The following is a 26,696-nucleotide window of genomic DNA, read 5'->3' as shown; positions in this document are numbered from 1 at the left end:
CAGTATACATATGGTCAGGCTCAAGTCACCTGGAATAAGAATATTTATGATGTACTAACAATAACACATAACAAGATTCTAACGAGCTCAAGGGAGAGAGTGAGTGAGTAACAATAACATGTGTAACTTAGAAGTCTTGATCTTGTTGATACTGTAAATCTTGGAAATTTTCGTGGTGGTTTTATTTTCCCAGTCTTTGCGGTGACTTCTCCACTGTGATTTCATGACAATGCAAATATGTCCACCTTGTATGACTACTGTAAATCACTTTAGTATAGCGGCAGGAAAATATAGCGTTTGGGGGAAATGAAGAAGGTCACGGCACTTAATTTTAATGGTGGGAACAAACATTACTGTCTCAAATATTAGTTATCAAATATTTGCGATGATGAAATTTTAGCTGTTGACTAGTGACCGTTAAATCATTTAAAATTAAGTTACACTTAACAAATCAAGAATCACAGTACTGTACTTCAGAATGTTGTTTCAATTGCAATTTAAAACACTTCATTTTTCCTCCTACCTTGAAATAAAAGCTCAGTGAAAGTAAACAAATTTACAGTATACCTTGTTGTTGAGAGAGTGGACTGACATAATCTTCACTGTCTGCACAGTATCTGGTCATGGACTACTACAGCGGAGGGGACCTCCTGACATTGCTGAGCAAGTTTGAGGACAGACTCCCAGAAGACATGGCACGCTTCTATGTAGCAGAGATGATTCTGGCTGTAGACTCCATCCACAGACTAGGATATGTCCACAGGTTTGTTCATTCAGGCCCTTTAAGTGCCTAGTGGCAGCAAGTTTCCTTGCTGTTTCTATATAACGGGTTTTTAGCCCCTCCCCTTAAACGTGCTCGAGGCTTCTCCTTCAAACAAGGGACCCCCATGCTTTGAACTGAAGGAAACTCATAATCCCAGACACACAAAGACAGAAATACATGACAGGGTTTGTACCTCGGACAGTTGTTGTGCAATAAAGTTATTATTGTTATCATCATCATATACAGGCCCTTAAATAGATTTGTTGCATATTAGAAGTCAGTTTGTGGTGACAAGCAAAGTTAGTAGGCATTTGTTTCCCACTTTTGCCTAATCTCCAAGCAGATCTATTGGTGGCAAGGCAGTATCAAAAGGGCCAACCTGTACCGAAAGCCACCGGTGCTTGGAGATCGACTTTTGCCACCGATAGGCTAAGAACAGAACATGATTTCTGTCAACAAATGTTGAGTCTTGACTGGAAGTTGTTTTGGGTGTTTAGTTGATCTGATGTAAACAAATTGTGACATCAGTCATACTAAGGGTAACAGGGACCACTGACCGTGGCTTGAAAGTGGGGTTAAGGCCAGGACTGAAAATACTTGGTGCGCTGGCACTTTTGTTCACTCAAAATAGGAGCTGTGCTCCTAACTTTTACTGTGGTCACACTGGTGCAACTATATAGTTGTGTAGGTTTACATATGTAACAACACCATTGGAAATTAGTATATAGCATATTCTGAACATGTAAGCATAATTTTTATATCATTTATTCAAAATTTTGAACTTTGATATAGAATTTCATATTCAAGCTCCGGAGAGAGCAGTAACTTTTTAATCTGGTTTTATACAGTAATTGACCAATTGCCAAAAATTGATTTCGAGCCATGGGTTAGACAACCACGAGTCTAATGACTGACCCAACTGAAGTGGCCATCAGTTGAGTTGTGATATAGCTGACAACGTACGGATTGCTACTCTGGTCAGGTGCCGCTAACAAACAAATCGTAAAGTGGGGCGTGACTCCCGCTGTTTATCTTTGACAGCTGCCTGTCAAAACTTGCGTGGTTTGTCAACAGGTGGCGATGCACAGGTGTAAGACAAGTGAAGCAGGTAACAGGAGAGTGATTGTTCCGTGTCAAACATGGCGAGTCAAGTGGGTAGATCAGTCAAGAACATGTTGGTGGACAGTGGATGGACCCAGTTCTGCTTTTACATGGGGTTGTGAACCTCCCTTAGCACCATAAGTGAGAGAAATCTGACAAAATGCATGCTTTTTTTTGCAGTTTTGATATACTTAATATGTTAAAATTTCCATAGATGCTGTTGCAAATCTAACTTACTATATGAAGAAAGCATTTCAATTACAGGCAAAGTTTATTTTCCATTGGTTTGAACAATAATTCAATATAAATGGTTATGTGTTGTCATCTTTACCTATCTTTGTTCTGTGTGTGTGATCTTAGTTATTTGAATGTTGTATAGTGACAGGATGTGAGGCAGAAGATGGTGTAACAGGAGACTGGCAGGATGGGAAGGTTGGCCTGGCCTGGGTCCAAAGTCGGTTCTTCAGGCTGGCAGGAAAATGCATAGACAGAATTAGTGAGAAATTCCCAATATTGAATAATACAACAAATTCACAAAAGCTCTCAAGGTTTCATGGAGGTATGACATCTTTGATCTCTTGTTTTCCTATTTGCAGGGATATCAAGCCAGACAATGTTCTGTTGGATGTCAATGGACACATACGGCTAGCAGACTTTGGGTCCTGTCTGAAGCTGGGGGAAGATGGCACGGTAAGTCTTCAATCAACAGACTCGTTCCCTAAACATACCGTATAAGGGGAAATGTTCACGGGGATTTAATTTCACTGTAGATTTTTTACGTTCGCGGTTGAAACTGCATTGCAGGGTTTTACTGTAAAAGGGGAAAATGTTGCCAGTGGTTTTAAGTTTGGGGTAAAAAGGTGACCGTGAAAAATGTGAACATAAAACCACTGCAAACATCTCCCCTTTTACAGTATCCGGTGTTGGCTTACTGCTTAGTATTCAATTGCTTCCCCCGGTGCATTTTCCTGATGGAAAAATTCTACATATGGGACTGTCAGAAATGAATGCCATTGCTTTGTTTTTTTCTCAACCCTGTGTACAGATTATAAGCTGATTGGCATAAGATTCATTAGAATTTGTAGTGACGAAACTTAGTAGACAGAATGTCAGGTGTACTTAGGTTCTCGTTTTGCAATATCTTGGAGTACGCTAGATTGATCAAACACTCAGGAAAATATTGCTTTAAAGTAGTTGTCCTCGTTCGTCCAAAGTAACTTTTTAATGTATTTTAGCGCATGATAATTCTTTTAAATCTGGTCTATTGGAATGTTTTTAACATATTTCTGTAAGAAATCTAATGTAATTCAGGTGTGTCGTCAGACACACCTGCAATGTTGATCTCAGAATAAAGATTGATTGATTGATTGTCCTTTAAAGAGATAATAATGATTGGCACTAGAATATCTGTTTCTTTGTGTTAAGCTTGAAGGATAAGAATTACCAACTAATACATGGGCCTACCAGGGTTCTAATGATATAGAAATATACATGAAACTTCACCTACATGTTGTCACTTTGCTTCCAGGTGCAGTCCTCTGTAGCTGTGGGTACTCCAGATTATATCTCACCAGAGATCCTACAGGTAGGCTCCCTTCTCTCTCATACACCTGTCTGACGCAGATGTAGATGTAGATGTTAAGAACAGAGTAGATGGCACAAGCGTGAATGAATGTATGTTTGTTCTGGTATCTATAGTGTGTGAGTGATATTCTGCACATTTCACGCATATACTACCATACTCACATTGCATAACCAACTCACCATACCTATACCCCATTAGCATCTATAACCATTAGTGTTCCCAGTCCAACCCTCCCAACACCATGTTGCCTTCATCTTTATGAGGAAAGTTTTCACTTAATGTGACACTTAGTGGTATTGTGTCTATGATGAACAGTTCAATGTACAGTCTTGATAGATATTAATGTAGGAAAAGCGTCCAAAGTGTCGGAGGCAAGTATTGCCTGCTGATGGTATTTGGTTGAAAACTTGTATCTGAGAAAATTTCTGATCCAAAAACAAATAGAATCACGCAAAAATGTTGAAAACGTCAACATTTTTTTCTGGTTAGTTTTTGGCAAAATGCTGTCCGAATTTTCACTAGTTTTGTTTATTGCTAAACCCTAGGGTGTATTTTTGCAACTTTTAAAGAGTGTTACAAAATCACATTTTTTAGCCCATTGAACAGCTTGTGCTTATTTTCCTACTGCATTCACTGAAAGATCATCACGGAGGTAGGACGGCTTAATCAGATTGTGTGATGTAAATACCGTGTTAGTCGGTGCGAGAGGCACATTTTACACAAAGTCTCATTTTGGCGACGCCCCAGGGGTGGAGCTGATAGTACCTCATTTCTCTTTGGATGACAGCAGCGATGGATCCACAGGCGTATGGACTTTTAAGACCCATTTTGAATGAAAATCGAACACTAATCATAACCGTACTCGTACTTGCAACATAGCCACTCTAAGTCTAACAGACCCTCACAACACTAAACAAAAGTACAACACCCGTGCTTGAATGCTTTCGCAGCTCCCCTGTCCTTACGTATTCCTAAGAATGCATTATTTCTTTTATTCATTTGTTTTTTTAGTGTTTTTACTTGTTTTGCTGTGGTTTGACAGACAGACATGGTTACCCTCAATAGAGGTTGTTTGTCAGAAGTTAAACACTTTTAGATCAAGACGTCATTTTGTCTTCTTCCTCTCCCTCTAGGCAATGGAGGACGGAAAGGGGAGATATGGCGCTGAGTGTGACTGGTGGTCGCTGGGGGTCTGCATGTACGAGATGCTGTTTGGCGAGACACCGTTTTACGCTGAATCACTCGTGGAGACTTACGGCAAAATCATGAACCATCAAGTAAGTTGGAAATTTTAAGTCATATTTGTTTCATGATTATAGAGGCATAAGTATTGGTGTGTGAATTCATGTATAGATAATTATATAGCATGATGAAAATCTTGTTTTTGAAATAATTCATGTTTGTCTTCACTTAACTTCCAAATGCTGCAAGTATGAAATTCCTGTCCTTTTCCACAATGTAATCATTCTCATTGATTATGCAAATTAGGTCTTAATTTGCATAATCTGTGTCTATTGATGTTTCTCTCCATCTCAATTGCATGACATGTAGATAGCATATGTATAATGTAAATTATATTCTGATAAAAGTTATACAAAACAAGAAGTAATTTTTAAGGTTAATGTGCCAGTGGGGAAAAGTTAAGTATTGATATTGCCAGTACATGACACTATGGTGTTTCCAGATTTTGAATGGATCTGTAGATTTTTGAACCATTAAATAACACCAGTGACCTAAAGTGCTAGCGCACCCATTCATACAGTCTGACAGTTAAAAACGATTACGCAACAAATCATGCTGTGTGCCAATGGAAATTCCAGCTCACAGTCATAGCCTTGTCATTCATCAGATCTATGAGCTGTCTGGCCCAGCCTTCATATAGGCCATGTATGGGCAGGAATCTTACATGTACATGCTGGGCACTTCCCGTATGAATTTTATTATAGTTGTTGAATCCATTTCAGTGACTTAATGTCTAATTTTAATGACTATGATATCAGATTTCTTATTTATTTATTTTATTCACATGTATTTCAGTCTGTGTCAGCACAATTGCATATATGAGGCCTAAAATCTACTCAAAAACGTAAATATAAAACGACAGTAAAACACAATGTAAACATACGTACATAAATACAAAGTGGATAAAAGAAATGTGAATGTAAACAAAACAAGTTGGTGATCTATCAATTGCGAGCATCTACCTGTACAGTGAATGAAAGTCTGGACTACATCGAAGACTTTTCAGTTTTCTTATTAATGCTTTGATGGTTGTTTGAATTTAATTACAGCCAATCAGCAATTGGTACCAGTATTGTGCTACACTGTACTTTTTTGTACAAGTTTGTGGTGATATGGTAGCAGACAGAAAAACATGATTTGATGACCAGTGTTTTATGAGTAAGGTTTTACTGCAAGTGTAAATGACCCGGTAGACACCCAGCAGTATCTGTGTGACCAAAGAAAACACGACCGGCTCCCGACACTGTGCCGGTAATGTGCGGTATGTGTGACCCCCAGTGCCGGAGCCAGGCTCAAATATTTATGATGGCTCTCTGATGACGTGCCTCTGGATTCCTCGGCAAGCTGTCCTCTTTAAACAGCTGTGAACATGACTCGGACCTCTTTGTGTGCTCGGTGTTTAATGAAAGAAGTAGGAACAAGCTGACAATTTCACCCAGCTTTCAAAAAAGGTCACAAATGTGTTTACTCGGTGAAAACATGGTGCCACTCTGTCTTTTAGGAACTCTCAGTACTTACATGTATAGTACAGTGTAATGAATTTGTATCAGTTTGTTTTAATGTATAGAGCAAATAAACTTCATTGCACAATCTCCATTCATTGTAGTCGTAAAGTCAAATAAAGAAAATAAACAATGATACAGGGTACAATGTATGGCAAACAACAAAAGTTTTATTCTCAGAGACTAATCTGCATATGAAAGGTTCAAACAAACAAACAAACAAACAAACATACACAAATGATTAGAAGGAAACAACGATAATTTCTAATACACTATTTTGTATGTGGTTATAGTGATAATTATTGTTTAGTATTGATAATTTGGTTTCACTTTTGATATGTATTATGATCTCGTATGTTGACATAATGCCACACACTTACACTGTACATTTTTAGTGGCTGTGACTTAGTACTGTATTACCGTTAACAATCATAATGATTGCTTAAGATTGAGACAAGAATTTTCTGCCGAAAGGTACACTTTGGCCTAAAAGGGGACTCAGGGCAGAAAAAGGCCAGTCTAAAACACTGGGGAGTGTTGTATGAAGGTTTCAGGATGTTTGAACTCACCACAGTGCTATTTCAGTCCGTAGTATGCAAATGTGACGTCAACCATACAACCAATATCCAATACAGGCTTTTCATTTGACGTCATCTACATGTATGCCATGTATGTATGTCTGTAAACCACACTAAAATGCTGCTGCTTGATCCATTTATCCATATATATGTCACAGTACAGATTGGAATCCAGTACAATCTGGAACTGTCCTAGGACAGATTGGAATTCCAATCTGTCCTAGGACAGTTCCAGATTGTACTAGTACAGATTGGAATTCCAATCCAATTCCAATTCCAATCCTGATTCCAATCTGTACTAGTACAGATTGGAATCCTACAACTGAGCTGTATGTAAATTAGAGACATTTGCATATTATGGCAGATTATGAGTATGTTCCATGAAATACTATCACGGTCATACAATAAGAATATTGAATTGAACTGTGCTTCAGACAGTTTACATAAACAGTGCTAACCTACAAAATAGACTACTTAATATAGTAGTTCAAGATTCATATCCAAATCTCATGTTTCGAGCCATGTTGGTGACATACTTATCATTTTTGGTTTACCTTGTACTTCAAGCCCGTTCTACGTTTATTTTAGTCTGCGGGGTTCTGTTCAGGCCCGCGGCCTATCCCCCTAGCTTAGACTTTTCATAGAATTTATCACATAAGTGCTAATCAAACAGGCTGGCCAGGTGTGATTTCTGATTAATGCACTTATGCAGCGACTTTCATGGTGTTGTATGAATGCAGTCTACATGCAGGCTGGCCTGTCAGCCCCGCGGTCTAACTCGCCAAGTCTGGGGGGAAACTTCATAAGCCCGGGGAAACTCTTTCTACACTGAGGTCTAAGCAACTTCAAATATCTTGATAAGTTTATACACTATTGCAATAAAAAAACAACCTAATAATGAAGATAGCATAATCTTTAAAATGGTATGTAAAATTTACCTGTACATGTATATCCAGGGGGAAAAAAGTTGAACACTAGTGAAAACTGACCAGTGTTAACTGGAAAAATCGGTTGGGCATATGGAGTTACACATAATGGCCATAATATGTCTCTAATTTACATATATACAGTTCAGTTGTACGATTCCAATCTGTACTAGTACAGATTGGAATCAGGATTCCAATCTGTCCTAGGACAGATTGGAATTCCAATCTGTCCTGGAACTGTCCTAGGACAGATTGAAATTCCAATCTGTCCTAGGATGGATAGGACAGTTCCAGATTGTACTGGATTCCAATCTGTACTGTGACATATACAATGAATGGTTGCTGGGATATTCAAATCATAATCCAGAATCATTATGATTTCAATGAAAAGCCTCTATGATCATATTTTATTCCTGCATCTGTCTGTATGACTATGAGAACTGAGCTGTGTCATCTTCAAGGCCCCATAGGCCTATAAAATGATTGCTGATATTTCTGAAGTAGAATCTTTGCCCCCAAGGCACCAATTGCAAAGGCCAATGCAATAATTGCTGACGTCTCTGAAGTATAACCTCTGTCCTCAAGGCCCAGTAGGCCAATAAGAAAGTTGCTGATGTTTCTGAAGTATAACCTCTGACCTCTATGCATTTCTACAGGAGAGGTTTGGTTTTCCAGATGACATCACAGACGTTTCTGATGAAGCCAAAGACATCATAAGAAGGTAAGCCAGGCTCATGCAGATATTTGTTCCTACATGTAATGATCTCATTAAAAGCGCCATCTACCTGCCAGTACTATATGGCAACTGCAACCAGATGGCACAAATGATCATTTTAATTTAGTTGCTTAATGACAACAACATTATTGCATATTCATGCCCTACAGAGGCTAAGTGCATTAAGTTGGATAATCAAAATGTAAAGAAAAGATTATTTGTATCGAAAAAGGTCTCTTGCCCCCTCTTACATGTACAACCTGAGTTTTTCAATTACGTCATTGTTTTTAGATGACATAACATAAGTGAATAATTTGTTCTTTGTTACATTTCCAAGAGAATTGCTCATTGTTTATACATTTTACCAGGGGATACATATCACCTTAAAAGTGTTTTACAATATGCCGTGGGCTTTCCATCAACTCAAAGTTATAACAAAAGTAACTTTAAAAAGTTAAGCAAATTACTAAATGATACAAAACCAAAGTAACATTATACTCGTGTCTGTGTATAGTGAACATTATACAACAAAACGTACTTCATTCTCAATATGATATTATTGATATTACAGATTAATATGTGACCAAGCAGAGAGATTAGGCCAGAACGGCATCCAGGACTTCCAGGGGCACCCCTTCTTCCAGGGCATCGACTGGACCAACATCTGGGACATGGACCCCCCCTACATTCCCGACGTGTCCAGTCCTACGGACACGTCCAACTTTGATGTGGAGGATACAGACTTCAAGCAATATGTACGTTTAGGACAATTTTCTTCCAAGTACAAATATAGTACATGTATACATAGTTATTGTGGGGAAAAATGAAAAACCCTGTAGTCTTTGAAAGTCCAACTTTGATGTGGAGGATACAGACTTCAAGCAATATTTACGTTAGGACAATTTTCTTCAAAGTACAAATAGTTGTACACATAGTGAGAGGAAAAAAGAAGAAAAACCCTGTAGTTTGGGAAGTATAACTTTGACGTGGAGGATACAGACTTCAAGCAATATGTACGTTAGGACAATTTTCTTCAAAGTACAAATAGTAGTACACACAGTGAGAGGGAAAAAGAAGAAATACCCTGTAGCAGTGTTCTCGCCAGCGCCCGTCCTCCCGTCATTTGACGGGTTTTTGTCGCTCATGACGGGCAAAATTTTTGCACAACCCGTCATTTTTAATGGCCAAAAATCGGTGTGTAAAGATATTTAGACAGAGCTTAGAATTTTCAAAAACTCCAGAGGATCAGCGGAAGTTCGTGACGAGGGCAATCATTTCTAATGCCCGCCGGCGACAACCCCAGCAACACACAGAGCGCCGTGTTCAGAACTAGAACGTGGTTGCTAGTGATATTTGGTTGCCGCCGAAAACTCGGCGTCATGCGCCGCCCTCCCCACTACAGTTTTGGCCGGTCGCATCAGGCTGACGTTTATTTCTGTTTTGTCCCTCTCGGTTCACCGTCAGTTATTGTCATCAAAGAAGCCTTAAAATCCAGAAATACTCCTATAGCTATCAGGCTTTCTGTAATCTGTGTAAACAGTATTAAAGTTTTAAGCCGCGGTGGCTAAGTTATGCCCTATCTTCCCGCAAGAAATGGTAAACAGGCATCAGATATTGTAATCCACCAATCACAGCGCACGTCTCCGTCGCGTCAAGAAAAAAACGACCAATGACATGCGAGTCTCGCTACCCGCGAGATTTCAGCTAAGCGGGAATTTGCGAGATGTTAGGGGAATGGCGGGGATCGCAAGGATCGCACGACGAAGCGGCTGTTTGAAGGCTTGAAACGACAACTTTTGAACACATTCAGTGCAGTTACCAGAGAAATTAACCGTGGAAAACATAGGACAAAAATATGGAGGTCTTTACTGCGTCCTTTCTCAAAGTAGGGTGTCAAATTCCTCATTATGTTCAATAATTACGAGCGCATACGGAACAAGTGTTGAAAAGTTGTGTTTTATTTTTGCCGACTTATTCTGTGTGTATTTTTTGTAGGACGTAGCTGATACGTAATAAAGTTTTGTTGTGCTAAATTTTATTTTCTTTGCCGATTGTATACAACATAGAAGTGTAGCTTGTGTGTGAACATTCGATATTACCGCGATGACGGCACGCCTCCCAAAAAATCAAGCCTGAAACCCTTGTGTAATTTTTCACCGAAAGAGATGTCATTAAACTAAGCTTATTCTACCAGGAAATTTGCCCCTCAAAATGCAGGAAATAGCGTTTCAGAGGGTCTACATTTCAAAATTTTCCGGGGGAGAATACCCCCGGACCCCCCTAGAATGGTCACGCCTCCGGCGCGACGCCTCGCGCCTTCGGCGCTCGATATGTTCTTCCCAGAAGCAAAATTGAAATGACGGGTAAAAATTTCAGGCTGGCGAGAACACTGCCCTGTAGTTTGGGAAGTATAACTTTGACATGGAGGATACAGACTTCAAGCAATATGTACTTTGGGGACAATATTCCTCTAAGTGCGAATAGTACTGTAAATGCAGAAATGTTTGTGACATGGATTTGATTTCATGGTAGGGAGAAAATGGAGTGTTTGCAGTGGTTTTGTGTGTGCGTTTGAAAGAATAGTAGTCACACAATGGAATGACTTTTCGCGATGGTTTTAAGTTCGCGGTAAAGAATTCACCGTGAAAACCGCAAACATAAAACCACGGCAAACCTCAGACACCGCCCTTCAAATTGGAATATTAAAATATAAATTTTAAAGACACAAAGAGATTATAATGGAGTTGTATGCAATGTTGCATATTACTCACTGGAAATGAAAATTAAGAGCTTTTGTTACTGCTATTTTTCCAGTGATATGTATTATGAAAATGGCTTCTTCAGAGAGGAAAATGACAGTGAAATCCAAAATATCGTCAGATTTATTCATATAAAATTGTAGTTCCAAATGCTTGCATTGTTGACTCTGATTTTATTTTAGAACTAGTTTTTTAGCCAAATATACATAATGAGCTAGTGTGTATATTGTATGTAACGGTTCTGATCTTCATTTGTTTATCTATTTATTTATTGAGATTTGTCATGTTTTCCCCGCAGGAGTCCGTACCTCCTGCCTCTCATACAGCATTTACAGGTCACCATCTGCCCTTTGTAGGATTCACATTCACAAGTAATAGGTAAGAGTTCTTTTAGTATCATTCTATACACCGTAATATGCAAGTTGTCAGAAATTTACCCGCAATTTGTGGAAACTTCCTCCAAATACATCAGTTCTTGTTCCATTTGTATGACAACCTTTCCAGGCTGATATTAAAAGCCTCTATTTTTGTTGTACACTGCTTTATGGTAACTTATCGATATAGCTGAGAAATATGAAGGTTCCTTATTTGTAGCTTTCACTCACATATCTTATACATGTATGTTGTAGGCAGGACTAACTAAGCTGAAAAACTTGCCTTGTCTAAAGCATGGTCTTGTTGTATTTACTTAGCTCTTGTTTATTTCACATGTAGCTTTTGTCAAGAGCTAAATGATTGAGCTAAAGGACATAAGGATTTTAATACATCGTTTTGAAACTTTAATATTCATCAGTATTTGTAATGGACATAAATGTTAAAAGTAAAAGCCTTGACTTTTTTTATTGTTATCTTTTCAGTAAAATATCAGATGCAGTAAGTTTTCAAGATGGCCTCCCGAAGACACAACCCTCGATCACATCCAACTCTGCACCGGACAGCCTGTCTATCGAGGCGTACGAGAGGAGAATACACCGGTTAGAGCGGGAAAAGACCGAGTTAGCTAGAAAGCTGCAGGACTCCACCAAAGCCCTGCAGGCCACAGCCACAGTAGTGGACGGGTTAGACAGCAGCAAGCCTAATGCAACCACAGATGTGGAGACAAGGCGTTTAAAAGACGAGGTGGCATCCTTGAAGAAAAAGATAGCAGGTATTGTGCTTCTTTCCTGATTGTTTAAAGAATGTTTGAATTCTTTGCAATTTCTTGCCCAAGGGCTAATTGCAACATGAAACAATGCATAGAAAGGGACCCGGTATACTGTACAGATAGTGCGAGTTAACAATGTTAACAAGTGGAACAAATGGCTATTCTAAGAACTACTACGGAATACAATCTATGTATATGAATTATGATATATACAGTCAACATTGCTCAAGAAGATCACCCAGGGGACTGATACAATCTGCATACATTATTGTGACTGATTTGTTAAGAAGGCTGCAACAAGAAGATATGATTGTTAGGAATATGCGTCAAGATCATCAATAATGTTCTTGTGATTATTGAAAGTGGTTGTTGTTATTTTGTTGTTTTTGCCATATCTGTGAGGTGTGATATAGTACCTTCAACTACATGTAAACTAGCGCGAGTATGATTGGGAATAAAAGCATCACTTGTACTGTATACTGTTGCTTTTTCATAATCAAAACTCCAGTATCGTAAAATATGTTGGTTGACTCACTTGACTGTATTGTCTTCTACATACCGGAAGAATGTCTTCAGTAGCAAGAATTATCTGTTTCAGAAACGAATGTAGATCAGCTGAAAAAGGACCTGCAAGATGCTATGGAAATGAGGGGGGAATTGGAAAACATAGGAGAAGGTGAGTCTTGTTGATTTCTTTGTCAGGAAAAATAATTTCCACAGTGTTCTCACCAAAATTTTTTCACAGCATAGGGGTCAGGTACAGAAGGCCAACTTTACGCGGTGCATGTCACACGTGGAGTGCTGAAGACATGACCAGAGTAGGGAGTCTGGCATGTTCCCCCGGAAAATTTGTAAATTCATAACCCAATGAGACATTATTTCATGCATTTTGAGGGATAAATTTTGCGAAGTAGACTTTTTCCTCTGTCACAGCCTCATTCTAAAGCCAAATATGAACTTGTTATAAGATTTATAAAGGGTCACAAGGTTTGTCCCAGAAAGAAACACCCCTATGCTGGTTGAAACACAGCATAGGGGTCCAGATCACAGCATAGGGGGTCCAAATCACAGCATAGGGGGCCCCTATGCTGAAAAGGCCTGGCGAGAACACTGTTCCAGTTTTTAAGTATTCCAGGGATTGGGATTGGCAATGGCAACAACAACAATCCTGACAAACTTTAAAGAGCATCTTATACACATCTTAAAAGTAGTTTGAAAGTTCATCTGTCTTGGTAGAAATCGCTCTCAAGTAATGTTTAACAGTTACTGCAGTTTTGGACACAAAAATTTGACATGACTTCACCATCATTTCTTGACAATGGCTGGAGTTAGTCAAAAATGTTGGTACATCAAATTTTTGTGTTGGAACCACAGTTCAAGTCTGCTTCAAAATTCTTAAAAGTAATAACAAATTGATCAATAATACAAAATAGATACGAAAACACCATCATAATGTGGTTTTGACATGTTTTCCCACAGAGAAAGCAGCACGAGTGAAACAGTTGGAGAAACAGATCCGTGTTCTAAAGGCCGACAAAGAAGACTACCACAGGGTGTGTGCCGCTTTGAATTGTTACTGTCCTCTGTTCTATTTGTAACCTTGCATTTGTTGCAGTTCACATTTGGTTTGCTAGGAGGTGCAACATCCTTGCAAAGAAATCACATAATTGTAATTCCTAACTTGATGTTTGCTGAAATTCAACCATGACTTGATGCATGTCTATGTAATTACCATTGAGATAGGGTGTCCTCTCAGCGTCCCCAACAAAAGGAGGGTGTCTAATTTCTTAGTTTTCTTATTTTAGTGTAGGAGGTCCAGAAAATGCCCTGACCCCCGCTAAGTAATAGCCTGCTGAGAGTTAACCTTATCTCTGTCGTGTCTCAGGAGTTGATCGAAGCACAGGAGCGACTGAAGACACAGAACAAAGAGCTGAAGGATGCGCACGCTCAGAGGAGACTGGCCATGCAGGAGTTCTCCGAGATCAATGATAAGTATGGACACCTCACAGTCAACCATGTGGTTTTACGGGATAGATACAAACAGTAGTCTGTGGTTCCACTATAGTTGTTTTGTCTGTCATCTGCATTTCAGTTGTCCTTCTGTGCAAAGCTTTATTTTATGCACATAAGCCACATTGTCAAGATTTACATCATGTAAGATCTTTCTACATCATCCTTTACATGTATAATTCATTGTGTATCATACATGTAAATGATGAAGTAGATTGACAGGTAGGACTGTCTCCACTCTAGGGGGCAATATACGTGATTTGTTACTTTAGAAAAAAAGCTTCCCTAAGCTAGCTTACAAATTTTTTGTGTGCACGTCATTCAACTTACAAATTTTACCTGTTTTGACACGCTGGCTTTCAAGATGCCTTGTTCTCGGACAATGAAATGGTACAATCGATATAGGCAAGTTTCACAAAGTTTGCAGAGACAAGGCAACGCATTAAGGCTAGATTTCTTACAAAAATTGAATATGTCACGTCGAGACATAGAAAAACAATGGTAGTGGCGACTGCCCCTCCAAGGTATGATGAACACCTTTGAGATTTGTTCCAATATGCAGGAAAATAACATTTATAAGGGTTACAAACTTTCCTGGGGGAACAAATCCCCATAGAAAGCTTGTGCCTTCAGTACTTATCTGTACCGTATATTGCCCCCATGAAAAGTATATCTGGGAGTACAAATGTCCATGCATGTTGCCTACTTCATTTTGTGGCCTGCCCATTTTTCATCTTGTATTATTTTGTCTCCTGTGTTTGAGTGTGTTCCTGTCATCTTCTTTTCCTACATTCTCCCCATCCCCTCACCATCATCTCGTATGTTTTCTTCGTCATTTTCTTCTGTCCTTTAGTATGACCTCTGGAAAGCTGAAGGCTTATTTAGAATCTAGGTACAGGTCACTTTTTCTGTTGGAGACTGCCTGCTTGTCAGACACCAAAAGCTAGAAAAAAGTCCTAACCGTTGAAGCCATAGGGCACTGACATGCATACTGTAAAATGCATTTAAGTTTGCGTGGTTTTAAATTCACACTAGGGAGAAAATGGAGTGTTTGCAGCAGTTATAAGTTTGCGTTTGAGACAATAGTAGACAAGGGCGTAGGAGGGCAAAAATTTTCACGGTGGTTTTAAGTTTGAAGAGCTTAGAACTGCGAACATAAAATCACCACTAACATTTCTGCATTTACAGTACATATCACATTAGCATCCTCAAGAACACACTGTGTGAATGATATATGGCTTTGCAATTTGTGGAATGCTCTTTTTCCAAATCCTTTGTTCTTTTCTTGCGTCAAGTATGCTTGTAGCAGGAATGCAAGTTTATTAAACATGTGTTGATTCTACTTTGTGATCTTACAAATCGTCCTTCCTTCCTTTGTGTAGAATGTCCGAGCTTCGGTCTCAGAAACAGAAGTTGTCTCGTCTGGTCAGAGAGAAGGAAGATGAGATCGACATCGCCATGCAGAAGGTGGAGAATCTTCGTCACGATGTCCGCAAGCTGGACAAGGCCAAGAAAGACGTGAGTTGTCTTGAAAGTTTGTTTATTTATTTATTTATTTCACCAGGGGAAATCTTGTCCCCAGCTGGCCATTTTCAATGATATATATACAGATACAGATGCAGCTGGCCATTTTCAATGAGCCCTGGGGGGAAAACCCCTGAACAAAAGTTCTTGTACATTTGTAGAATTCATTTTGAAGCAGGCTTTCCAACCCAAGTAAAATGATGTCCAGCAAGTGAAAATTTCAGCTAAGTCCAACTTTTTCTTGGGTTGGAAATTAATACAAATCTTGCTTCAGAAGGATGTTAGTTGTTCTTAAGATATCTTGGGTGCTTAAAACTTTCAAAGAGACATACTAGATGTATTATGATGGTAAATCTATGATTACTGCTCATTTGTTTTTAGTTACTTGTGAATGCATTGTTGTATCAATTTGCATAGATTTACATACCCTGGGTATTGGAGACAGCCCTTTTTCTTAAGGTGGGCCCGTACAATCTTTTGATTACTTGAATGACAAGATGCTACAGGGAACACCTAAAAGTCATGTGTGGTCAGTAGAGGCAAGTTAAAGCCTCTACCGACCAGACATGACTTTTGGGTGTCACAGGCTGGTTTGGTCATCATTGTTTTGTTCATTATCGTTGGAAATGGAGAAATGTTGAAATTTGTTATTTTCCACTTTTCCAGTTACAAGCTACAGTTGATGACCTGCAGGCAGAGATTCAGAAGGAGCGGAAGTTACGGGAGAGAGGGGACCAGTACTCCAAACAACTGGAGGACGAACTCGAAACCCTCAAGGTCTGTTTGCTTGTTTGTTTTCCTTGCCACCTCTCATTCTCTTAACACACGATTGGTTTGCATATAGTGTAAGCATTATCTGCTATTACTAGACAAGATTATATACTTGTAGAAGATCGGCATGGCTGGATAAACTCTCTGAGTTTAAGTGTGGCAACAGTACTTAGGGATCAAGCTGTTATTTACATGTATCTGTATTTGTATATTAGCTGGTATAACTGCCCTTAGACATTGATATACATGTACATATTATACATGTACAGTGCAGCTATACAGTATGGTAACAGATATTGTAAAATGTCAATGGGTGTAAATATTCTTGGCAAGACTTTTCACACAATGTGCAAGTGAAAGTGCAAGTGAAAGTAATTGAAGTCTTTCTTCAACAGAGACGACAGGTGGGGAGATCCTCGAGTATTGCAGATAGTGAAAAGGAAAAGGAACTGGCAAGGTATGAGATATAGAACACATCTTCTGTCTTGTATGAAACTTTCTTCTGTAGCAGAACGCGTTTGAAGTGGGGAGAAGTAATCTCATCCAAAGCCAAAAATAGTTACTCAAGCAACTGGATAAAATTTTGAAACAGTCAAGACGTTTCAGACAGCATCCGCTGTCTTACGTCAGTGACTAAGGAAAGGTCTGGCAGAACTAGGTTTTGTACCAAAGCTCTGAATAGATATGTTAATTGTCTTCACTTCATTAACATATCTATTCAGAGTTTCAAACCTTCATCAACCAATCTTATCCAAGTTTTATTTTTATAAGAGATGGATTTGTCTGTTGTAATGTGATTCAGCAAATGGTAGGACTTAAAGCAAGTACAACCCACGCTGTAAGAACTTCTACAAGAAATGGTTAACTAAGAATTTGTCCCACCAGGGTAAAGGCAGAGCTGGAGAAGAAGGAAGTGTTCTTGGAGGAAGAGCTGGCTAGAACACAGGCTGCACACTCTAAAGAAGTCAAGGTAAGAAGGCTGTTAAGTAACATAATACATCAATATAGATATGGTACAAGCCGATCAAATTGTGTTAGCAAGGGATAAAGGTTGGTGCTCATATTTGTGATGAATTTAAACTACTTAGGCCATCTTGATTGGATTATATGGATGACATCCTCTGTGAATCCCAAAACTGATGTTTTGTGTATGGATGAATGGAAAACAAAATGTTGACTTCGTCATGAAATCTTTGTAATCAGGAAGATTGAACAAAATTAACGACTAAACACAGAGTATGGTATGACGAAAAAAACATAATTTTTGTTCCTTCACATCTTCTTCTTTGACTTTGGAATTTACTTTGGCATTCTACGACATTAATATCTGTTTTCTGCAATTTTTGTGTGTGCAATTTACGGCATATATTGTGGTGTCGTGTGGCGTAATGGATAAAACATCCGACTGTCAAACAAGGGGACCCGAGTTCGAACCCAGCCTGCCCCCGGACATGTCTGAGCATGCGCCCCGATGTTGTGCCCTTGGGAAAGGTACTTAACACGACTTTCCTCACTTCACTCAGGTGTAAATGAGTACCTAGCTCATCTAGGGTTAGGGACGTCCCTCGGATAGGACGTTAAATGGAGGTCCCGTGTTTGGGGAGAGCCACACCCCGTGTACATAAAAGAACCCTCCACATCTTTCGAAAAAGAGTAGGGGCATGCCCTAGTGTGCGATGGTCCAAACCTTACAGTCTGGTCTGGGTTGACATCTTGAAAAGGTGATAGTTCACCTGTTATGCCAATCCTTCCACAAATGTGGTAAATCTGAATAAATAAATAAATATTTGCTCATGTTTTGTACGATTTACAGTATGGTCGAAAACTTTTCTTTTCTTTTGGAAAAATTTGAAAAAAATTTAAGCGTGGACGGATGTCATCCATATTATCAAATCAACATGGCCTAAAGGTAGAAAAAATATTGCTTATAAATCATCACCATAAAAAGACGCAGCTAGCCATGAAATGAGGTGGAGTGCCAGACACACGGGTTGAGGATAAGAACTCGGAGACGGGTGTTCGGCTCTAATACTCTGTTTTCCCTCCCCTGCATGTGTAAGGACGAGCAGGCTAACTTGGTCCAGGTGAGTTCAACAAAAGGGTGGAAACAAATCTTAACATTACAAGGAGACGGTCAGATTCAAGGGTCAAACGCTTACTAGCAAACCTGTGGTGTTGGACTTGGAGTTGATATTGATGTTCAACTTAACAAGATATACAACTGTAAATGCAGAAATGTTTGCGGTGGTTTTATGTCAGCAGTTTTTGCGAACTTAAAATCACCGCAAAAAGCCATTCTATTGTGTGACTGCAGCGCTACTATTGTTTCAAACGCTAACTCACAACCACTCCATTTTCTCCCTACCGCGAAATTAAATCCCCACAAAAACATTTCTGCATCTACAGTAAAGCAAGCAAGGAATAGGAGATTGTCACATTAGTTGGTGTGTAGAGTGTATTGTACAGGGAGCTTTCTGGCAGCGTACTAAGTTTGTTGATTGTTTACTGAAGTGTTTCTGACTCTGTTTCTGTCCTGTTTAGAGCCTGAAGGAGCAGCTGCAGGATGCGGAAACCTCGCAGGCCAAGCTGCAGAGGGAGGTGCAGGTACTGCAGGACAAGGTTGGGCAGACTAGGAGGGAAAGGTTTGTTTGTTTGTTTGTTTGTTTTCTTCATGAAAGGCTTAAATCAGCACGAAGGCTACTTTTCATTGGGGTTAGGACATACATGCAACTTCTGCCTCAGAACAGAAACACACAATTTTTGTCAATTTCCATTTCAACATGTCAATTTCCATTTCAACATGTATTTCTGTCTGATTTACGTTTAGAAACTACATTCATAATGAAATAATCACGGTTTTCCCTCAAATTCACCAAAATTAGAGAGGTTAAGCAAATGGATATCCTTCTATCCCATACACAGTTATTTTGTATTATTCCCTGGAAAAGATGACGGCTAGACTTGGGTGTGTGTGCAGCCTTGAATTGAAACCTGAAATAAAATGTGGTTTACTCCGAAAACTCAATATTTAGTGATGTTGTTTCGATGTCAAGTGTGCATTCTTTTGGTAGGAGTATCAAGACTTACGTCATACCCTTTCAACATGATTTATTTGCTAAAGCCGGTGCATTGAATAGTAACTGTAAACTGTTAACAACTCCATTAGTTCAACTGTGATTTGCATATTTCCACCCTGCTCAGTGTAAACGAACACCAGGAAATGATTGCTGACATGCAGCGTAAGCACGAGAGGGAGAAGAACATGTTACAGGAAGAGAACAGGAAACTCATCTCAGAGATTGATAAGGTAGGGAAGTCCTTCCAAACTTCACAGGTTCTTAAGATTCTATGTATTGTTTTAGATCTAGTGTTGAATTGAATTTGTTTTGGAAGAGAAGTTAACAGAAAGCTTATCTCAGAGGTAGGGAAGTCCTTCCAAACTTCAGAAGTTCTAAGATAGTATCTATTGTTTTACATCTAGTGTTGAATTGAATTTGTTTTGGAAGAGAAGTTAACAGAAAGCTTGTCTCAAAGATTGACAAGGTAGGGAAATCCTTCCAAACTTCACAATTGTTAAAGATTGTATCTATTGCATGTGGTACATTATGTACATAACACTAGCATTTGCTGACTGGTGCTCAGCATTGTATTGTATTGTTGCAATTTAAATAAAGTTGTACTTTACAGCCCTTGATGCATAGATATCGTAGGATAGACTGAACTGCCAAGGACCAAATTGCTCTTGGACATGTTCAATTCATCTTTTATTTTCTGAAGACAAACTTGAACACCTTTTCGAAAAGCTAGTTTTATAAATGATAGTAACAATGTGGGACAGAGAGGCCCCTGCTTATCCTGGGACAGAGATGCGACTGTTGAACCTGGGACAGAGATCCCACTGTTGAACCTGAGACAGAGATGCAACTGTTGAACCTCGGACAGAGATCCCACTGTTGAACCTGGGACAGAGATGCAACTGTTGAACCTGGGACAGAGATGCCAAGACCAGGGGTTCATCTAAATCGGGAAAGAGGGGCGCTGCGCCCTCTTGTTTCAGCCTAGTACCCCCTTGTCGAATTCAGATTATAGCTTAATCCCCAGCATACAGCCTTTACTCAGCGATTGATTCTTCCATAAATACATAGAATTCCCTCCCTCGTCTGTGTTTGCTCCCTCTTATTCAATTTTTCTAGAAAAAACCCTGAAGACAACTGACCCTTTCCCTCCTTGTAGCTTTCATCGGCCAATGAGAAGCTGATCATCACCAGCCGACAGTATGAGGAGGAGCTACGGGAGATGGCGGAGAAGAAGGAGTCTGTGGCCCACTGGGAGGCACAGATTGCAGAGATCATACAGTGGTATGTAGAGCTTACACTTACACAACAGCTGCTTCTTACAATTTTGTTAATATACATTAGACTGAAAGTAAAATGGAGTCAAAATAGACGAATTTAAATGATACAAACTGATGTCATCATAGGGGGGGGGATTTTACTCACAAACTGTCTATGTCATCGCGCACGTCTGTTAAGAATAGAATGCGTTCCAGCCACATTCTCCGAACCCTGACTGGTGTCACAGAGCCCAGCGTCACACATGTATTCCTGTGGGCGGCCTGGCACCAGCACACATGCTGTCAAACCTTTCCAGATATTGCTATACAATGTACATGGTAAGATAAAGGGGGAAAATGGCTTATTTCTGTACTTATCTGTCAGAAATCAGGCTGATTGTAAATGGACACCTGCTTCTTCCAGGTTCGCGTAATGAGTTTGTGTCTTTCAAATTCGTCTGTTGTCTTCAAGTGAAGTGGTGGATACTGACTGAAGTTTTGGTATTAGGTTTATATAGAGAATGGGAGATCCAGGTTTTGAACAAAGACATGGTAAGGATGGATTTTATCAGTTAAGAATATGATGTGTGACGTACATGTATGTACATGACTGATGTTGATGTTTGCCCTGTCCGTTCCCCAGGGTTAGTGATGAGAAGGAATCACGTGGCTACCTTCAGTCCCTGGCCAGTAAGATGACAGAAGAATTGGAGGGACTCAAGATGTCTGGTGTGGGGGCTCGGGTAAGTCTTAAGTTCAATGTTTAAGTGTCTTAAGTTTTCAGGAATTCTTTGGCTGTAAGATTGAGGTCTGATTTGAATTTGGGGCTGGAGGTTATGCAGGTTTCTATATTAGTTGTAATATTGTGATGTTTTGGCTCCTTCAATTCAAGGTGTTGAATGACTAGGATTTCATATTTACATTGTGTTTGTTTGTATCGTACATGTATTATTATTGAAGACATACAAAGGGTAATGCTATATCAGATTCTCTATTTGGATAATGCTACTTCTGGAAAATTGCTGATACATCATATTTCAAAGATTCCAGTCTTAATTGAATAATATGGAGAACTGTCAATTTTGTTATGTTAAATGATTGGTGCTTCCTAGTCATGGCTTGCAATAGGTAAAAAATTAAGGTGCAAAGCATTTCTAAGATGTACAATCTACTGTCACTGGAAGCTCTGAAATCCTCAGACTAGCTGCCTAAGCTCAGACCGGAAGTTGCTGATTGTAAGACCGTAGAGTTGCACACACTACTGATTAATTCCGTCAGTGGGAAAAGAAATGGAAGCTCTTATTAAATCGTCAGAAGAGCTGTCTCATCATCATCATCATTGTCGTCGCTTTCATCTGTCGACGATATGGGGCACCACTGCTTACAGGAGGAGATGCATTTTGTCACCGCTTCTCTTCGGACCTGCTAATAGTTGTCTCAGCTTATGTTGGCTGTCACTGAATGTAAGACAGCTAAGTGGCATCGTGTGGCGCAGTCAGTAGGGTATTTCGTCCACAACCGAGAGGTCCCGGGTTCGTAACCACCGGTATGCCCCGATGTTGTGCCCTTGGGAAAGGCACTTAACACGACTTTCCTCACTTCACTCAGGTGTAAATGAGTACATAGCTTCGGTTAAGGACATCCCTCGGATAAGACGTTAAATTGAGGTCCCGTGTTGGAGGAGAGCCACACCTCAAGCTCGTTAAAGAACCCACCGCACTTAATGAGAAAAGTAGAGGCCCTTCCCAGTGGTTCAAAACCTACAGTCCTATGACTGCACATGGATAGCCCTTAGTAATAGCTCCTCTCTTTGGGCAATCCTGGCATGTACATGCTGAACCAATAAATAAAAGCACACCCTCCTGATCCTGTTTGTTACCTTTGTCCCAACAGTCGGAGAAGAACTGGCAGATGCGGCGCTCGCAGAAGCTGGACAAGCAGGAGCTGCTGGCCCTGCAGTCCAACCTGCGCTCCGAGATCGAGGCCAAACAGGCCATCAGCGAGGAACTCACCAGGGTCAAGGAGTCCCACATGGCAGCCGAGAGGTCAGAGTGCAACGTCACTTAATATGCATTCATTTACATAAGCCCCCTTAACACTAGACTACGATGGCTGATTGACCGTTGATCGACCAAGATTTGATTTGGTTAACCCTTTATATGATGCACGATGCAGAAGAAGAATTTAGAAGACAACGAAACACACAAAACGTAAAAAGAATCCTTCGCCAAAGTTTATGTATGAAAACCGTTAAGAGATTAGCTAGATTTGGTCGTTTGTTGGACACTCAGCGGTCACAGCGTCAATACTTGGTTGAGAATATTTGATATTTCGGACATGTCATTTAGGTCACACATGCTATGCCAGTTCCAATCTTATGTATTCCCAACAATTCACGCAACATCTTTTATTTCAAAGCAGGGTTTCTTTTGTGGTATTGTGTACTGTTTAGCCATGACTGAAATAGCACAATTTTCCTTTGTTCTGCCTCACAGCAAACTCCGCGAATCAGAAGCCAAGGTCGATGAACTGACTGACGAAGTGGACATGTTGAGAAGAGAGATCAGTGAGCTCCGTGTCAGCCAACCCATATCCAGTAAGTCTCGCAACAACACCCGACCGTGTTCTACAGTGAAGTTCATGAAACTGCCAATTGGCATTGGATGGAGAAAGTAGAACATTATCAATTCATGATTGTTCACTTGAAAGTCCTGAATACGGATGGTTAACCTGAAAATCACAACAATTTGTTTCCCACTGTTCATGTGACTGTCAGTGGACCCCCCCCCCCCATTATTTCTGACTATTGGCTAAGTATTTGTTTAAGGATGATAACCGTGTTGTAACTAGTATATTGGATACATGTATGTACTTGTTGAATCTTATCCAAGGTTGTGTGTAATTCAAACAGCGAGCAGGTAAGTAAACGAGCACTACACTAGATCTAATGTGCACCCGTGGCTGTCCACTATTGTTTCTGTTTGTGTGCTGTTTGTGTGCTGTTTGTCCCCACACCTGCACTGGCTGTCTGCCTGCCCCCCTCCCCACCTAACGCACGCATGACTCTCACCCATGTGTTGGTTCCACAGACGACCTCCTCGCCACCACATGGCCTCTGCAGGGCGACTCCAGCTGGGCCATTGCCCAAGACGATTCGGGTATTCCCTGGCCCATTAGGGCTGCGCAATCCCACGGTACTACTTGTGTTCTCATCATTGTGTTCTCTCAATCATTGTGGATTGAAAAAGCTACCATGTCTATTCCTGGCCAAGTCAGCTTCTCAACTTTTGAATTTAAGTACCTCCTTTTGTCAGATTCTGTTGTCATCAAGTACTCTTTATCCGTGACCCCTCCACTTCGACCTTGTAGAAAAGCGGCCATTTAGCGGAACAAGCATTCAAAAGAAAATCAAGGCTTTGACTTGACATCATACTACAAATCTTAAAACTGTCACAGTAGTTTTGTTTTTACGGTTGTCATGGTAACCTCTCCTTCGGAAATTTATGACATCATGCATATGAATATGTCTCTCTTGCATGACTACTGTATGACAGAATTGTTTCAACTACAAATTCAAAACTTCCTTTTCCTCCTGCAAGATAAGACCACTGCAAAAGTGAAAAGATTAGCAGTACAATGTAGATTGTTGATGTCATAAAGATATCAAACATATTGAATGTGAGCTAGACAAAGCCTGGTAACTGACATACTAGCAAGTTGTTTCTGAGGAAAAGGTTGTGGTATCTTGAATGTATGTGAAGCTGACTTTACTAGACACAGACATGGTCGTTTACCACGGTAAGTCATCACACAACTTTTTGGGGAGTTTGTTCTAATAGCATCATCTTATTGTTGACATTCAACAAGTTTCCATCACATTCGCAGTGATCCATGTAGCTGGCAGACATTTTGTTCAATTTTTGTTTCTTTCCAATTTTGTTTTGTCACTCTTTTGTTCCCTGTGTTTTCCATCCTAGTGCATGGTTGTTTGTCATGTCCCATTGACCTTTTTTTGTTTCCCATCATTTCTTGTAGGGAGTATCACATGTTTTGTCATGGTGCTGTGTGCATTTTGCTTGTTTGCAAGGTGCATGAGGAGGAATGATGTGTGCATGTAATATCTGCACTTTGATATGCAAATTGTTGTTGTATTGAGCTATGCTATAATTGTTGTCCTAACTCCTGAATATGCAGTAAGTAAATTTGGTTCCAAACAGACTGAGTATGATGTTATCATCTACATGTGTGTACATGAATAGTCAGAAATGTTCTTTCCATAAATCAGGTATTGTACACCTACTTTTTGTACACAAAGCTAATCACAGCAATAGTTGTTGTTTTAGAGTATAAAATATACCTGTGGAGTTGTTGGTTCTTACAATGGTTGTTACAGGAAGTGCTGTAGACAGCAGTGTTGTGTAGCAGTTCTCAAAACAGTTTTGCTTCCTTGTTTCCTCCAGCGACAGACCGGCCGGACTCTCAGATGTCCTTCCTGACGTACTTCCAAAAGAACAGATATAGTGAGAGGCCAGAGGAGGTACGAACCACTCTAACTTATGTTGCTATGATATCACTGATGCTTTAGAGCAGAATTTGATGTCATTAATTTTGTCTCTCCATCCAATCGGTAACTTTGCTGACAGGTCCGCTTTTCTTCTTGTGACCAATTGTTGTAGTTGAGTTCTTAGACTAGTATTAGTTTCTCGTTTAGTTTTTCTCCTTGCAAATTTACTCTGATGATTTTTTTGTGACACCAATATAATTACAATGAAAAATGACGACGTTTTTTCTTTCTGTGATTGTGTTACATTCTTACAGAGTGATGATGAGGTTTATTTGGTGAGTCCTGAAGGATTTACACGAATGTGTGCCCACTTGGGATGATTGACACTCGTACTCCATGTAGGCACTCACATAGAGTCTAGCTTGGTCTCGACTTAATACAACACACATTCTCGATAGCAATAATCATTGGATATAGGAGATTCTTTTTTTCACTACCAGTAATTCTCACCTGCTGACGTTTCGGTGTCTGTCAGACACCTTCTTCAGAGCTTCTGACTTCTCGCCACTATAAGTAGTCGATGTAGGTGATGCTTTTTTGGTGAGAACACTGTCCTAAACGTGGCTAAGTTACCGGCTACTTGTAGCAGTGAGAAGCAGTACTCCAGTCAGAAGCTCTGAAGAAGGTGTCTGACAGACACCGAAACGTTAGTGGTTGTGAAAAAAAGAATCTCCAATACCCTATGTTCTACCAACCTTATGAAATTATTTTTGGAAGCAATAATCATTGATTCATTCATAACACTAGAATCATTGTGAAGCATGTAATTAAATTGTGCATGATTCTACACATTCTACTTGTGTTAGTGAATCTAGTGGTGAACGATAATTGTGTTATATCCTGTGTACAGAGCGAGAGTGAGGTGGATTCAGCCAGTTTAGGACGCGAGTCGAAGCCAGAGTCCATCCCACAGACGGACTCCAGCAGTGACCTTGAAGAGGTGATCGTCACATTTGATTTAGTTTGATTATTAGTGTAAATATTACTTTGTGCCTTTTACAAAGTAAATGATAGAAGCCTCTTGGACAACATGTGTTAGAAAACACAAGAAGTGTAACATTTTTAAAAAATTTTAGATTTTTTTTTTTAACAATCTCGCTCGTAGAGGGCTACTTCTAAGCATTGAACTAATTGAACTAATGTAGCTAAGGTGAGAGATAGCGGTGTATGTTTGTTTTG

General features: G+C 39.8%; 1 protein-coding gene across 15 annotated transcripts in view; it reads left to right on the top strand.

Annotated features, from left to right (window-relative positions):
• LOC136432412 (serine/threonine-protein kinase MRCK alpha-like) overlaps positions 1 to 26,696 on the top strand; it is a 61,187-nt gene that overhangs the window by 14,589 nt on the left and 19,902 nt on the right. For 9 of the 15 annotated variants that reach the window (XM_066423675.1, XM_066423669.1, XM_066423677.1 and 6 more), the window contains exons 5-30: positions 615 to 763; positions 2,461 to 2,554; positions 3,393 to 3,449; positions 4,583 to 4,726; positions 8,354 to 8,418; positions 8,984 to 9,167; positions 11,470 to 11,549; positions 12,029 to 12,318; positions 12,914 to 12,991; positions 13,795 to 13,868; positions 14,201 to 14,307; positions 15,708 to 15,843; positions 16,516 to 16,626; positions 17,016 to 17,077; positions 17,506 to 17,590; positions 18,681 to 18,704; positions 19,162 to 19,262; positions 19,822 to 19,927; positions 20,854 to 20,978; positions 21,597 to 21,696; positions 22,847 to 22,998; positions 23,449 to 23,549; positions 24,043 to 24,147; positions 25,414 to 25,490; positions 25,772 to 25,792; positions 26,368 to 26,457. In XM_066423675.1, coding sequence (XP_066279772.1) covers positions 615 to 763; positions 2,461 to 2,554; positions 3,393 to 3,449; positions 4,583 to 4,726; positions 8,354 to 8,418; positions 8,984 to 9,167; positions 11,470 to 11,549; positions 12,029 to 12,318; positions 12,914 to 12,991; positions 13,795 to 13,868; positions 14,201 to 14,307; positions 15,708 to 15,843; positions 16,516 to 16,626; positions 17,016 to 17,077; positions 17,506 to 17,590; positions 18,681 to 18,704; positions 19,162 to 19,262; positions 19,822 to 19,927; positions 20,854 to 20,978; positions 21,597 to 21,696; positions 22,847 to 22,998; positions 23,449 to 23,549; positions 24,043 to 24,147; positions 25,414 to 25,490; positions 25,772 to 25,792; positions 26,368 to 26,457 — 2,718 coding nt within the window. Of the gene's footprint in view, positions 1 to 614; positions 764 to 2,460; positions 2,555 to 3,392; positions 3,450 to 4,582; positions 4,727 to 8,353; positions 8,419 to 8,983; positions 9,168 to 10,810; positions 10,861 to 11,469; positions 11,550 to 12,028; positions 12,319 to 12,913; positions 12,992 to 13,794; positions 13,869 to 14,200; positions 14,308 to 15,707; positions 15,844 to 16,515; positions 16,627 to 17,015; positions 17,078 to 17,505; positions 17,591 to 18,680; positions 18,705 to 19,161; positions 19,263 to 19,821; positions 19,928 to 20,853; positions 20,979 to 21,596; positions 21,697 to 22,846; positions 22,999 to 23,448; positions 23,550 to 24,042; positions 24,148 to 25,413; positions 25,491 to 25,771; positions 25,793 to 26,367; positions 26,458 to 26,696 lie in introns of those variants that run through there. The other 6 variants (XM_066423679.1, XM_066423666.1, XM_066423671.1 and 3 more) reach the window with 5 other exon arrangements.

Source organism: Branchiostoma lanceolatum, chromosome 4 (genome assembly GCF_035083965.1).
Source record: "Branchiostoma lanceolatum isolate klBraLanc5 chromosome 4, klBraLanc5.hap2, whole genome shotgun sequence".
In the NCBI taxonomy this organism is placed as follows: domain Eukaryota; kingdom Metazoa; phylum Chordata; class Leptocardii; order Amphioxiformes; family Branchiostomatidae; genus Branchiostoma; species Branchiostoma lanceolatum.
The sequence above is the reverse complement of the archived record's forward strand: the minus strand, read 5'-3'. Positions and strand labels throughout refer to the sequence as shown.